The sequence below is a fragment of the Mustela lutreola genome, chromosome 3 (assembly GCF_030435805.1).
Source record: "Mustela lutreola isolate mMusLut2 chromosome 3, mMusLut2.pri, whole genome shotgun sequence".
Taxonomy (NCBI): Eukaryota; Metazoa; Chordata; class Mammalia; order Carnivora; family Mustelidae; genus Mustela; species Mustela lutreola.
In genome coordinates, this window is record NC_081292.1 from 28895290 (window position 1) to 28908552 (window position 13263).

Consider the following 13263-nt stretch of genomic DNA (forward strand, 5'->3'; position numbering starts at 1 on the left):
AACTCTAGTAAGAATGTTCTAAAGCTAACTATAATAACTGATAACATCATAATAAATGATAAAAGAGGCGCTGCATACTTACTGTTTTTCTTACAGATTCATTGTTTGCCATACTCCATGAGTTTGGACAAAAGGAGGCAGAAGAAGAAGCAAGGCAAGGAGGAATGTGAAATGAGCTACTTCTTCCCCCGACTCTCTCCCCGTGAGGTTGTAGGGGGTTCTTGGTGGGCTCCTGCCTCTCTCAACCAAAGGGCCATCCCCATTTACCTTCCTTGTTTGGCTGGTGCAATCGCCAGATAGATCATGAGTAATGACAGCAAATTAATGCAACTGAGTCTGGTAATGATATCGAGCTCATCTGGTATTCCAAGTACGGTATCGTTACTGAAACAGATGAGCAAACCGGCAATCCTTGGTACCTGGTGTATAGCTACTGACCTAAGAAATGCCCCCTCATCCCATTTCAATCATCAGAGATAATCAAAAGGGTCTGCCTCCACTGGCAGGGATGATGGTATATCTTATCATCTTGCTCCAAGGACGATGTCAACTTTCCTACTCTCTGTTGTAATATTGTCTGGAGGTTTCTTGAGCAAGCAGAACATTGTGCTGGCCCACGTATTTACTCAATACTCTTTACATGCCCATTTGGGGGGTGTGTTATTTGTTTCCTGCCTGGTTACTGACTGATACAAACATACTTTTCCCATGTTCCAACCAGTGACCGACAACTTAAAAAAGATGATGATGAAAATAGAAAACCATATTTAAGTCAGTAGCTTCTATTATATTATATTCCACTTACCAAAAGAGTCTGAGAGAACCACATCCTTTTCAAGCAGAGATACCGGAGAAGGTTTGTTGAATGCCAAGCGGTGGAAACTGACTGAGGTGTCACAGACAGCCCCCGGGAACCCAATGCTCCACTCAGCTTCTTGAGTGCAGTGAGAAGGGTCCAGCAGTGAGCTGTGTGGAATGACGGTGTGTCCTCTGTGACCTGGGAGATGGACATAACAGCATGTTTCCTATATCATGTAAGAAAACCAAAAAACAAAACAAAACAGGATCCCCAAATCTACAACATATAGCTACTGTGACCCATAGCACCAGTAGCAAACTCTAAAAGTCCTGGTGCATTTTGCAGGGGGGTGTTTGAAGGGTGAGGTCAACATGGGACAAGAGGACCCCATGCAAAGGCTTTGTAGTGGACTCTTCAGTCAGGGAGCCAAGTGCAAATGCAAGAAAAAAACGGTATTTTAGGAGGCTGCATTTGACCATTTGGGTCTCTTCCAGCAAAGAACGTCTCATCTGTGCCTAGTGTTGACCTATATCCTCAAATCACTCACAAAGTTTGGTACTGGGTAAGACCTGTGATTCATGTGCATCTGCTTTGACAATTCAACTCTCTGTGTTAACACAAATATGTTTCCAATTTATCAGAAATCAGAACATAACATTTACCTGTAAGGGAACCATCAACATCAATCAGTACCGCTTCATGTTCCCATCGAAAACCAGCCTTGTTTGGTGTGTGAAAATACTGGATGTCAACAAATTTTGCACTCCAGCCTCCACATCTCTCATTACACACTCCAGTGATGGACGTCACTCCCAAAGCTACACACTTGGGACGGTCAAAGTTCATAAATTGTACAGATGATACAGTCAAGCCTTCACTAAATGGGAGAATAAGGCCTTTCCTTGTGCAAAATGCTGACCCCATTCCCAGTTCATCGAGATGCCCAACTATTTTGGCATTTTTAATCACTGCTCCATTGGTTTCACCCCATCCTCCAACATAAGGAGCCAGAATCCTCTTCGTCTCGATTCCAGCCTCAAAATTATTCACCATCACAAAGTTACGGAACTGAAGGGCACCTCCATTGACCCATTCGGCTCCTTTTTCACAGTTCCAAGTAGTCAGAGAATTAAATATTGCAGGCACTGGTACTGTAGAAGTACAAGCTCCTGTTTCCATGGGGAAATATTCTTCAAATATCCACAATCCAAACCAACCTTGAGAATGAACAGTGTTGTTAAAGAATTCTCCAAGAGGAACTCTTTTTTGGCAAATGTTTCGGTCATAGGATGGCCCATCAGGGTGGTTATTCATTCGGTACCAAAAGCCAAAGTGAGTACCACCAGCAGCCGCATTGTGTCGTATGGTGTTGTTTGGATTCGTTACCCAAAATGCAGCCGGGGTCACATCATCATTCAGAAGACTTGTACTTTGCTGCACAAATACTGCCAAGTTATACTGCAAGATGTTGCCATGTTCAATACCATCTTCTATAAAAAACGCTCCTCCCTTGATATCATATATAACATTCCGCTCCACCAGCAGGTGATGTGTGTTATGGATGGTGACGGCTCTGTTATAGGTCTGGTGAATTGCACAGCCTCTTACATAAGAGTTAAACTGTAAATCTCCAAGCAGGTGCCAATGTATTGGATAACGCCCCAACCGGAAAGCCTGGCCAGCATGGAATATCTGTCAAGTCCAGAAATCATAGTTATTTAGTGATACACATAGACTCATAATGTGCCTGACTTCTGTCTTCTTTTTTCAAAATAATCTCCAATATAATAATAATAATTAATACATTTATATCTTCCACAGCATTCACATTCATCATTTGAAAATGTTGTGTGACCTTCAACCCACATTCTTTTATTCAATATATAGCAGCCCATACTTGTTACCAAATGAATGAACAAAACCCACCTTTGGATCTTCTGCTTTTCACTTCAGTCTATTACTAAACTTGCATGTTTAGCAATATAAAACCTCCCAAATACTTATTTTTCTCCTTCACTTTGATTCTTATATAATAATCAGAAACATTGCTTGAATGTTTGCCATGTGCCAGATATTGTGCTGTGTTGTGTATGCATGATCACAGCTGTCCCCATGGTCCTACACGTAGCCAGTGATCATCAACTTCATTTTACAGATGAAGACATTGAAGTTCACAAAGGCCAAGCATCTTGTTCATGATTATAAAACTCCATTCAAATCCAAGGTGGTCTGATCCTACATTTGGTGCCATTATTAACCACTGTGCTGTGCTTTCTTTCAATAGGTCTACGGTCTAGTAATTTAATACAGAGGATGTCAGTGTGTGAGTATGTGTACAAGTGTGTGCATGTGCGTGTGTGTGTGTGTGATGATCCCAGAAGGTTAGGAAGTAAGATGGTAGGGCACCTACTTATTTTTATTCTTCATCTAAAAATTTAAAATTAGCTATTATTAATAACCTATACAAAGATTGACCCTGGCAACCTCACTCAGTCCATATCTCAGATGTCACATCTGTGTCACATATTCTAGGAGAAAGGGAAGTTTCATAAAATACAAATGTGGACTCTCTCAGCCTCAATATGTTATTTGTAATATAGGTGTTCTCAGTGTAATAGATTTATAGATTTTTACTATCCCTCTCTCTCTCCTACACTCCCTCCCCCTGCCCCCTTCCTTCCTTCCTTCCTACCTACCTATCTTCCTTCCTTCCTCCTCCCCTAACTAAATATTAACAAAAAACCTGTTATATGCCAAGTACTGTTTTAACCACATGAGAATCAGCAGAAAACCAGAAAGACAAAATCTCTGAACTAACTGAGTTTTTGCTCTAGAGGGAGAGATCGAAAATAGATATAAGTCAGGAGTTATGAGTAAATAAAGGAAAACAGGTTTGGGCAGTTATTTCCAGTAAAGGTGGTGAGGAAAGGCCTCTCTTAAGAGAGAACCCTTGAGGAGACACCGAGTGAAATGAATGTGAACCACACACGCATTTCGTAGAGGAGAATTCCAAGCATAAGGAAGAGCAAAGGGAAGGAACCTGAGACAGAAATATGCCTGGCATGGTCAGTGGATATAAAGAGGCCCATGTAGCCAGCATGGCATGAGCTAGGAGTAGAATCAAAGGAGGTAAAGTCAAAGACCAGCTGAGGGACAGGTTGTGTGTGTCCTACGGGAAGGACTTGTGCTTTTTCTTTTAGGTGTAATAAGAAGCCATTAAACAGAGGGCAACAACATCTAATGTATACTTAAAAATGTTCATTTGGTTGTGGTGTGGAGATTCTGCTAGAGAAAGGGTAGATGTGAGATGATGACTTAGGAGAAAATGACAGTAGTTAGGTCAGAGGGGACAGTGGCTTGGGTGGGAATCAGGTAGCAGCAGTGGAGAGAGATTCGATGTGGGTCCTTGCATTTTTTGGGCAGTGTGGATAGAACTTATTGATGAATTTGATGCGGCGTGTGAGAAAAACAGAGAAACAAAATTTTGGCATGATTAAATGGGTGAATAATTGGGTGTTTCAAAACTGCGTGTTTACTTATCCATCTCCTCTGCCAGATTATAAGCAGCAGGTGACAAATAGCAGGTGTTCAGCATTTACTTATTTATGGATAACCTTTGGCAAACCATCATGATGTACCAATAACACTTCTTACCTCGACATATTCTATTCTCCCAGTTACCATGTTAGCACCAGGTATGGGAGCATGAAACATAATGCAGCCTCCAAATTGGTCACTTCCTATTTCCTCTCCAAACTTGCCTTGGAAGCATGTCTGTGTAGCAAATTCACCTTTAAAAATAATTTTTAAGACGACATAAAGAAAAACCATGGCAAAAATCCTCTCATCATTTTAAGATTTCTCCCATACCTAATTACATCTTTTTATTCAGGTATCGTTTTAATCTCATCCTGGGACATAATTATGGGCATTCATATCATTGCCTCCTCTAAATAGCAAGCAAGGGATGTACCTTGTCTTGTTCCCCTTTGCATTTCCTAAAGCACCAGTTACAGAATCTTTCAAAGACACCAAATAAATATTTGAATGGTTGAATGAATACTGATAAAGGTATTTTGTCTTATCATCTCTGAAGCTTTGCCCCAAGATTTGGGAATTAACATAATGCAATCTTCTATTCGTATAGCCCTAGAATATGCATTTTGTCACTTAATTCCTATAACTGTCGTAAGTGGACAGAACAGGAAATATTCTTATTTTAAACAGGATGAAATGAGGTTTCATGAACTGGAATCAGAATGTAGATTATTTGACACAATTATTTGACACTGAATCCAGGGAGCCTTGCTTCATTTATCCCATCGAAGGAAAGGCTATACTTAAGCTCTGTTTGTTAGTATTTGACAACATACTGGATTGTAATGGTATTAGTTACTACATAAAAGTATCTATCTATCTACCTGCATCCACACATGCACACACAGAACTGTGGTAAGTTAAGCAGAGCTATGTTATCAGTTCTATCTAATGACAGTTGAGTGGAAGAGACACATGCCACTTCAGGACCAAAGTAATTAAGTGCTGTTGCCTGACTCCCTGGCCATCGCATGATTTCTTCTGTCCCAGAGATCATGGAGGCCTCTTTCGAGGGGGAGCCTGGAGAAGCCCAGATCTTGGAATCAGTACAGTGAGCATTTTGGACACATGCAGCATGAATGAGAAATAAATCTTTCTCATTTGAAATCACTGCCATTTGGGGCTTCTTTGCTTAGTCTGGCAGTTTTCAACTGGGGGTGATTTTGCTCCCAGGGACCGTTTTTGCAATGCCTGGAAACGATTTAAGTTGACACACTCTGGCTGCTAAAATTACCAGTGTCAAATCCATCAGGACATGCTGGAATTTTGTTATTCCACTCCACGTTGTCAGATCCTCTTATTAAAATATTTCTTGTAAGAATTCCGACTTCGGCTCTCGCCTCGAACAGCGTTCCATCAGGAAGTGTGACAATGATTCCTAAGTGTGTGTAATTTAGCGGATCAGTTAGCATTATCTCTGTGCCATCGGCAGAGACAGATGCGATGGTCCTTTTCTCATTCTCTCGTTGACTGTGTCTGTAAAAATTTTAACACAAAAACTTTCAAAATTAATCTAAATCAACATAATCTTGTTTTAGTGCATTTGCTCTTATGGTCTTTAAACACTTCATCTGTAAAATAGGACATTTTAAAATGTCACATAATATTCTGAAGAGGAATTTGAAAATGGTCTCTAAGTCTTTCTTAGAGTAACTGAATACATTTTACAAATGAATTTCAATTAAATCAGTATTTTCCAAGTGCTATCGTTGTTCAGAGAACTGTACTAATTCCTATAAAGTATGCAAAAGAACTATTCATTTATAGCTTTGAAGATCACACCTAGGGGTTCTCAACTGAGGACGATTATATTCCCCCCGCCCCCCAAGAGACACTTGGCAACACCTGCACACTTTTTTGCTTGTCACAAATCAGGAGGTGCTACTGGCATCTTGTGGAGAGTGGCCAAAGATTTTAGAAACATCCTTTAGTACACAGGCAACTCCACACAACAAAGACTTGTCAGGTTCAATGTGTCAACAGCCCTAGAGTTGAGAAACCCTCACAGAGGAAGCCACTGCAGGTTCCCGAGAAGGGGAAAGAAAGGACTGAGGTAAAGTTTCAGAGGTCTCATTTCTACTACTACTTCTCTCTCTTTCCTTTTTTAAAAAGATTTTATTTATTTATTTGTTTGTTTATTTATTTATTAGACAGAGAGACAGCGAGAGAGAGAACACAAGCAAGGGGAGTGAGAGAGGGAGAAGAAGGCTTCCCGCCAAGCAGGGAGCCCACCACAGGGCTTGATCCCAGGACCCGATCTTGACTTGAGCCAAGGGCAGACATTTAACCACTGAGCCCCCCGGTGCCCCTCGACCACTTCTTCAGTACACTTCCAAGTCCAGCCACAGCCAAAAGACTGATCAATTCTGTAATACTCATTCACATATTTCATTGCTCAGCGAACATTTATTGTATGTCCCACCTGTTTTCTAGGCACAGAGCTAAGGAGGCCAAGTAGAAGTCAGTCTGACTTTCAGAAGACCGTGTCAGTGCCCAGTGGTACATTATCTGCTGCAGTACAGGTGGTGGAAAGGAGGTAAGCTCAGGGGAGTCATTTCTGTGTCCTCCTGACATTCCTTTTTGACTCTTCTCTCCCTTAACACATCTTTTCCCTCTTTTAAACATAAGTTTAAATGACGAGGTCACAAGCGAACTATGTGAAAAGTCACCTCTCTCGACTTTCCCAGCCCTTCTTCTGGCTTCCCAGCACATTCTGCCCCATGCCCTGTCTGGGCTCACTTTCACCCCACTGTGGTCCCCTCGCATCTGCCACCGCCGGCCTGTCTGCTGCCCCGCCCTTTCCACTACCTGGCTCCTCCTCCAGGTAAGGCCCCTAGAGATGAAGTCATTCTGTAGGCTGAGCACTTAGTACAGTACCAGGCACAACTCACTAACAGTGGTTGATGGATTCAATGAATTAATGCAGAGTGGAATTGTGAGGGGGAGAAAACAAAGCAATGGAGTGTGGATGGGAAGGTGATGTCATATTCCAGGCGTGAGGGACAGAGTCTAAATTAAACTGAGAGCAAGGAAAGAAGAAAGAGACGTTGCAAGGGCACAACCCAAAGAACCTGGTGATGGGTAGGCAATGAAGGATGCTGGTTGTCAGAAAGTCACCGAGAAAGTTTTTGTGAAGATCGAAATTGGACTATAGGGGTTTAAGGGAAAAAAATGGATAACAAAAATGCAATGAAAAAATGGGCATAATATTAGGCAATTTTTTTCCATATTCATTATTTTTAATGTCCAGCGTTTATAATACGAGGGCCAGAGCTCTTTCCCCACCTCAAGTTTATAAGTTTTCGATTGGCTTGTGAGGCCAATAGGGATACTTCTTGTCTAATTTGGTTTCTGGGAAGGCTTCACTCGGGTCCTCAATGGTGATCTGATCAAACGGAATTATGTTCCTTAGCTTCTCCAGCTGTTTTTCGTATGCCACAATCCTGGCCTTTGAGAGAGACAAAAACTCAGCACAACTTTTCACATCTTCTTTTTCTTCAGCGTCCACCTGAACCGTGTATTTATCCTCTGGCACAGGAATCTTCAGTGCATTGAACTTCTTCTCAAAGTCATCTACCAAGCCAGCCTTCGCCACATTGGCCTTGTAGTAAGCCCAGTCGATAGCAGGGGGTTTCTCAGGGAGAGTAGCCAACTTGGAGGTAAGTGTCTCATTCCAAGATTTCAGGGAGTTAGCAATGGCCTTCTGGATTCGGGGTATGATCTCCCCAAAAGCTACCCAGTCAATGGTTTTTAGAGCAAGTTTTCACCCAGCCATCTTGAGATCCTTCACCGACCCCGGCTGCCCAGAGTCCACAGCAGCAAGGAACGGAATTGGATCCAATATTAGGCAATTTAATATATATATTTTTAAAGACAAAATGGGTGGCACAGTCAGTTAAGTGTCTGACTCTTGGCTTTGGTCATGATCTCAGGGTTGTAAGATCAAGCCCTGAGTCAGGCTCCACACTTAGCACAGAGTCTGTTTGTGACTCTCTCTCCTTCTCCCTCTACCCCTTCACTGCCTCTCTCTATTAAAAAAATTAATAATAATAATAATAATAATAATAAATCTTTTTTAAAAATATAAAGATAAGTTGAAAGTGGCTAGAAAGGATAGGAGAATAAAGTTGTTTTTCATGATAGTAAGTGGATGGAGAAACCCACAAGACCTAAAGATCTAGGTAAGGAATTGTGGGGAAAGGAAGCCAGGGGGAGTTGAGGATGAAGGGCACTGGAGCTAAGGGTGTATCAATAGTACAGGATCTCACTGGTGGTATAGAAAAGGGGTTAGGCTCCCAAATTCTCTTGGATTCAGATGATACAGAGATTTCTTTAGAGAAGAAAGTTCTGCAAAGCATCTTTCATGTTGTGTGCACCTAGAAACACTTTTCCTTCCTTTGTAATGATATCTAACATTTATTTTTAATCTAACATTTACATAGCACTTACTTCGAGCCAGTTCTACTCTAAGCACTTATACATACTAACTCATTTAATTCTTACAATAATTCTGAAATAGATACAAAGAGCATTCCAGTTGTCCTGAAGCACAAAGAGCTGAAATGATATGGCTGCAGGACTGTACGTGGTCTTGCTGGAGGTGGACCTAAACTGATCAATTTTAGAAGGAGTATTCTCGGCCACTTACCTTACAATTTCTCAGATACGACTTACAAATGAAATCGTTAACAGCAAGTTAAATTTGGTGGGAAATTTCTTAATTTTTGTTTCTTAAAACTGAATACCCCTCAGCTAAATTCTAAACTTACCCTCTTATTTCATATAGGAAAGCTATAAATGAGAATTCTCTATTCTATTAGTAAGCCCTGTCATTTTGCTGCTTTTTATTTTGCCATTATGTAATTAAAATTTCTTCCAAAGGCAGAAATAAAAGGGCGCTTATAAAGCTAAGTATATATTTAACTCTTCCTAACATCTGCAAGTCTATTTTTAACTTGGAAAATGGCAAACTCAAAATGCCATCTTGAATTTTAATTCAATTGAGTCACAACCTTAACATAATTTAGCTGTTTCTTATCATAAATTACTATTTGTTACCTGATAAGAATAACCATATCCAATTTTGCTATTACTCATAATTTGAATAATAAAGCAAAAATAAATCTCCTCTTGCTCTCTTTCCTCACCAATATACTTGGGGTAGCTATGTAACTTTTGTTCCTTTTATTTCTTGCTTGTTAATACATATTATTAAACAGAAATTAAAGGTCATAAGCCATTTCAATTGTAAAATGTCAGACATGTAAAAGGTCATGTTAATCATCACTCATTCTATAATAATTTCTTCTCTTTGATTCGATTCATTACTAACAATCTTACTCCATAGGAACCACTGCCAAGACTGTAAGATATGAAAGAGTTCACTAGCTGCTTTCAACCCCCAATAAAGCTGTTCATTTACATTTTTGCATTCATTAATGGATTTAGCTAAAGCTCTAAGTGAGAAATTTCTTTTTTTATTAATTATTTTCATTAACATATAATGTATTATTTGCCCCAGGGGTACAGGTCTGTGAATCGTCAGGCTTACACATTTCTCAGCACTCACCATAGCACATACCCTCCCTGATGTCCATAACCCCACCACCTTCTCCCTACCCTCCTCCCCCCAGCAATCCTCAATTTCTTTTGTGAGATTAAGAGTCTCTTATGCTTTGTTTCCCTCCTGATTCCATCTTGCTTCATTTTTTTTCCTTCCCTACCCTCCAAACCCTCGACCCTGCCTCTCAAATTCCTCATGTCAGGGAGATCATATGATAATTGTCTTTCTCGGATTGTAAGTCAGAGATTTCTAAATGACTTTTTTTTTTTTAAAGATTTTATTTATTTATTTGACAGAGAGAGATCACAAGTAGGCAGAGAGAGAGAGAGAGAGGAGGAAGCAGGCTCCCTGCTGAGCAGAGAGTCCGATGTGGGACTCGATCCCAGGACCCTGAGATCATGACCTGAGCCGAAGGCAGCGGCTTAACCCACTGAGCCACCCAGGCGCCCCTCTAAATGACTTTTAATAGCAGAATGCTTTTTTCAAACAAAATCTTATATAAGAATCTACCATGAAAAACATTTCGTTAGTATATATTTTATAGTTCCAAATTTATACTTTTCCTTATTGTAAATTAATCAACAAAAACAACACACTGGTGTTCAACCCAATGTTAACACTTGGCAAACAGGTTCTTGGCTATTCCTATTTCTTCATTACAGCTTTAAGATTTAAATCAGATAGTTGTGGACCTTCTGAACATCCCTCTTTTACATGGTCTAACAAATCTCTGTCCTAAATGAAGATGATACCGCCCAGAAGACATCATACCTGTGACCTGTGCTTGCAATCACAATCTTATCTCCTGGCTTCCAAGTTACTCCTTCTTGTAAAATCAAAGTTCTTTCCCCTGCCTTTGCTGTCCGAGCCAGACGAGTCCAGATCACAGACACGGGCAGACCTGGAGCCAACACACACACTGAGTGTTTCTTAAAGATGCACAGTGAGACGAGCTTTATGCATTTTCAGTATTTGCCTGGATTGAATACATTTTGGGAAGGCTCGTTTGACCTTAGTATTTTATAACTCTCTCAAAAAAGAAAAAGGAGTATTTAGAATGCTTGCTTTAAAAAAGTAACAGCTAGTTGTTTTATGATAAGATATGTGAGTCTAGAGAACTAAAAAAAAAAAAAAAACAACAACAAAAAAACAAAAAACTGCCTGCAGTGATATACTCCACATAAAACAACCTTCTTAATAAGAACATAATATAAATATGGTGTGATACTATTGCTAAAATGGGCAGAGGCCTATTATCTTTGCCACTGTTGATAGAATTCACTTAAATTGGTAATCTAGAGACAAATGAAATGTGTAAATTTCTGAAAATTACGTTAGGATGTTTATTTAGCACAAGGCAGGACAACAGTTATCATCATGATAGGGATGTTAATACATTCTAAATTTATAAGAGTAACAGATTATTGTAATATAGAAGACTTTAATATAAAAAGGATTCACACCATGCTTCCTTTATTTTTTTATTTTTTTTTATTTATTTTTTTTTTAATAATTTTTTTTATTTTTTATAAACATATATTTTTATCCCCAGGGGTACAGGTCTGTGAATCACCAGGTTTACACACTTCACAGCACTCACCAAATCACATGCCCTCCCCAATGTCCATAATCCCAACCCCTTCTCCCAAACCCCCTCCCCTCGGCAACCCTCAGTTTGTTTTGTGAGATTAAGAGTCACTTATGGTTTCTCTCCCTCCCAATCCCATCTTGTTTCATTTATTCTTCTTCTACCCACTTAAGCCTCCATGTTGCATCACCACTTCCTCATATCAGGGAGATCATATGATAGTTGTCTTTCTCTGCTTGACTTATTTCGCTAAGCATGATACGCTCTAGTTCCATCCATGTTGTTGCAAATGGCAAGATTTCATTTCTTTTGATGGCTGCATAGTATTCCATTGTGTATATATACCACATCTTCTTGATCCATTCATCTGTTGATGGGCATCTAGGTTCTTTCCATAGTTTGGCTATTGTGGACATTGCTGCTATAAACATTCGGGTGCATGTGCCCCTTTGGATCACTACATTTGTATCTTTAGGGTAAATACCCAATAGTGCAATTGCTGGGTCATAGGGCAGTTCTATTTTCAACATTTTGAGGAACCTCCATGCTGTTTTCCAGAGTGGCTGCACCAGCTTGCATTCCCACCAACAGTGTAGGAGGGTTCCCCTTTCTCCGCATCCTCGCCAGCATCTGTCATTTCCTGACTTGTTGATTTTAGCCATTCTGACTGGTGTGAGGTGATATCTCATTGTGGTTTTGATTTGTATTTCCCTGATGCCGAGTGATATGGAGCACTTTTTCATGTGTCTGTTCGCCATCTGGATGTCTTCTTTGCAGAAATGTCTGTTCATGTCCTCTGCCCATTTCTTGATTGGATTATTTGTTCTTTGGGTGTTGAGTTTGCTAAGTTCTTTATAGATTCTGGACACTAGTCCTTTATCTGATATGTCGTTTGCAAATATCTTCTCCCATTCTGTCAGTTTTCTTTTGATTTTGTTAACTGTTTCCTTTGCTGTGCAAAAGCTTTTGATCTTGATGAAATCCCAATAGTTCATTTTTTCCCTTGCTTCCCTTGCCTTTTGCGTTGTTCCTAGGAAGATGTTGCTGCGGCAGAGGTCGAAGAGGTTGCTGCCCGTGTTCTCCTCAAGGATTTTGATGGATTCCTTTCGTACATTGAGGTCCTTCATCCATTTTGAGTCTATTTTTGTGTGTGGTGTAAGGAAATGGTCCAATTTCATTTTTCTGCATGTGGCTGTCCAATTTTCCCAGCACCATTTATTGAAAAGGCTGTCTTTTTTCCATTGGACATTCTTTCCTGCTTTGTCGAAGATTAGTTGACCATAGATTTGAGGGTCTATTTCTGGGCTCTCTATTCTGTTCCATTGATCTATGTGTCTGTTTTTGTGCCAGTACCATGCTGTCTTGATGATGACAGCTTTGTAATAGAGCCTGAAGTCCGGAATTGTGATGCCACCAACGTTGGCTTTCTTTTTCAATATCCCTTTGGCTATTCGAGGTCTTTTCTGGTTCCATATAAATTTTAGCATTATTTGTTCCATTTCTTTGAAAAAGATGGATGGTACTTTGATAGGAATTGCATTAAATGTGTAAATTGCTTTAGGTAGCATAGACATTTTCACAATATTTATTCTTCCAATCCAGGAGCATGGCACATTTTTCCATTTCTTTGTGTCTTCCTCAATTTCTTTCATGAGTACTTTATAGTTTTCTGAGTATAGATTCTGTGTCTCTTTGGTTAGGTTTATTCCTAGGTAT

At 40.0% G+C, this 13263-nt stretch overlaps 1 protein-coding gene and 1 pseudogene across 1 annotated transcript in view; both read right to left on the reverse strand.

The window, feature by feature from the left end:
* PKHD1L1 (PKHD1 like 1) overlaps positions 1-13263 on the reverse strand; it is a 162340-nt gene that overhangs the window by 60480 nt on the left and 88597 nt on the right. The window contains exons 46-50 of the mRNA XM_059165766.1: positions 10731-10860; positions 5631-5872; positions 4454-4590; positions 1462-2491; positions 806-997 (exon numbers count right to left, since the gene is read on the reverse strand). Coding sequence (XP_059021749.1) covers positions 806-997; positions 1462-2491; positions 4454-4590; positions 5631-5872; positions 10731-10860 — 1731 coding nt within the window. The remainder of the gene's footprint in view (positions 1-805; positions 998-1461; positions 2492-4453; positions 4591-5630; positions 5873-10730; positions 10861-13263) is intronic.
* LOC131826491 (ATP synthase subunit d, mitochondrial-like) lies at positions 7623-8171 on the reverse strand (annotated as a pseudogene).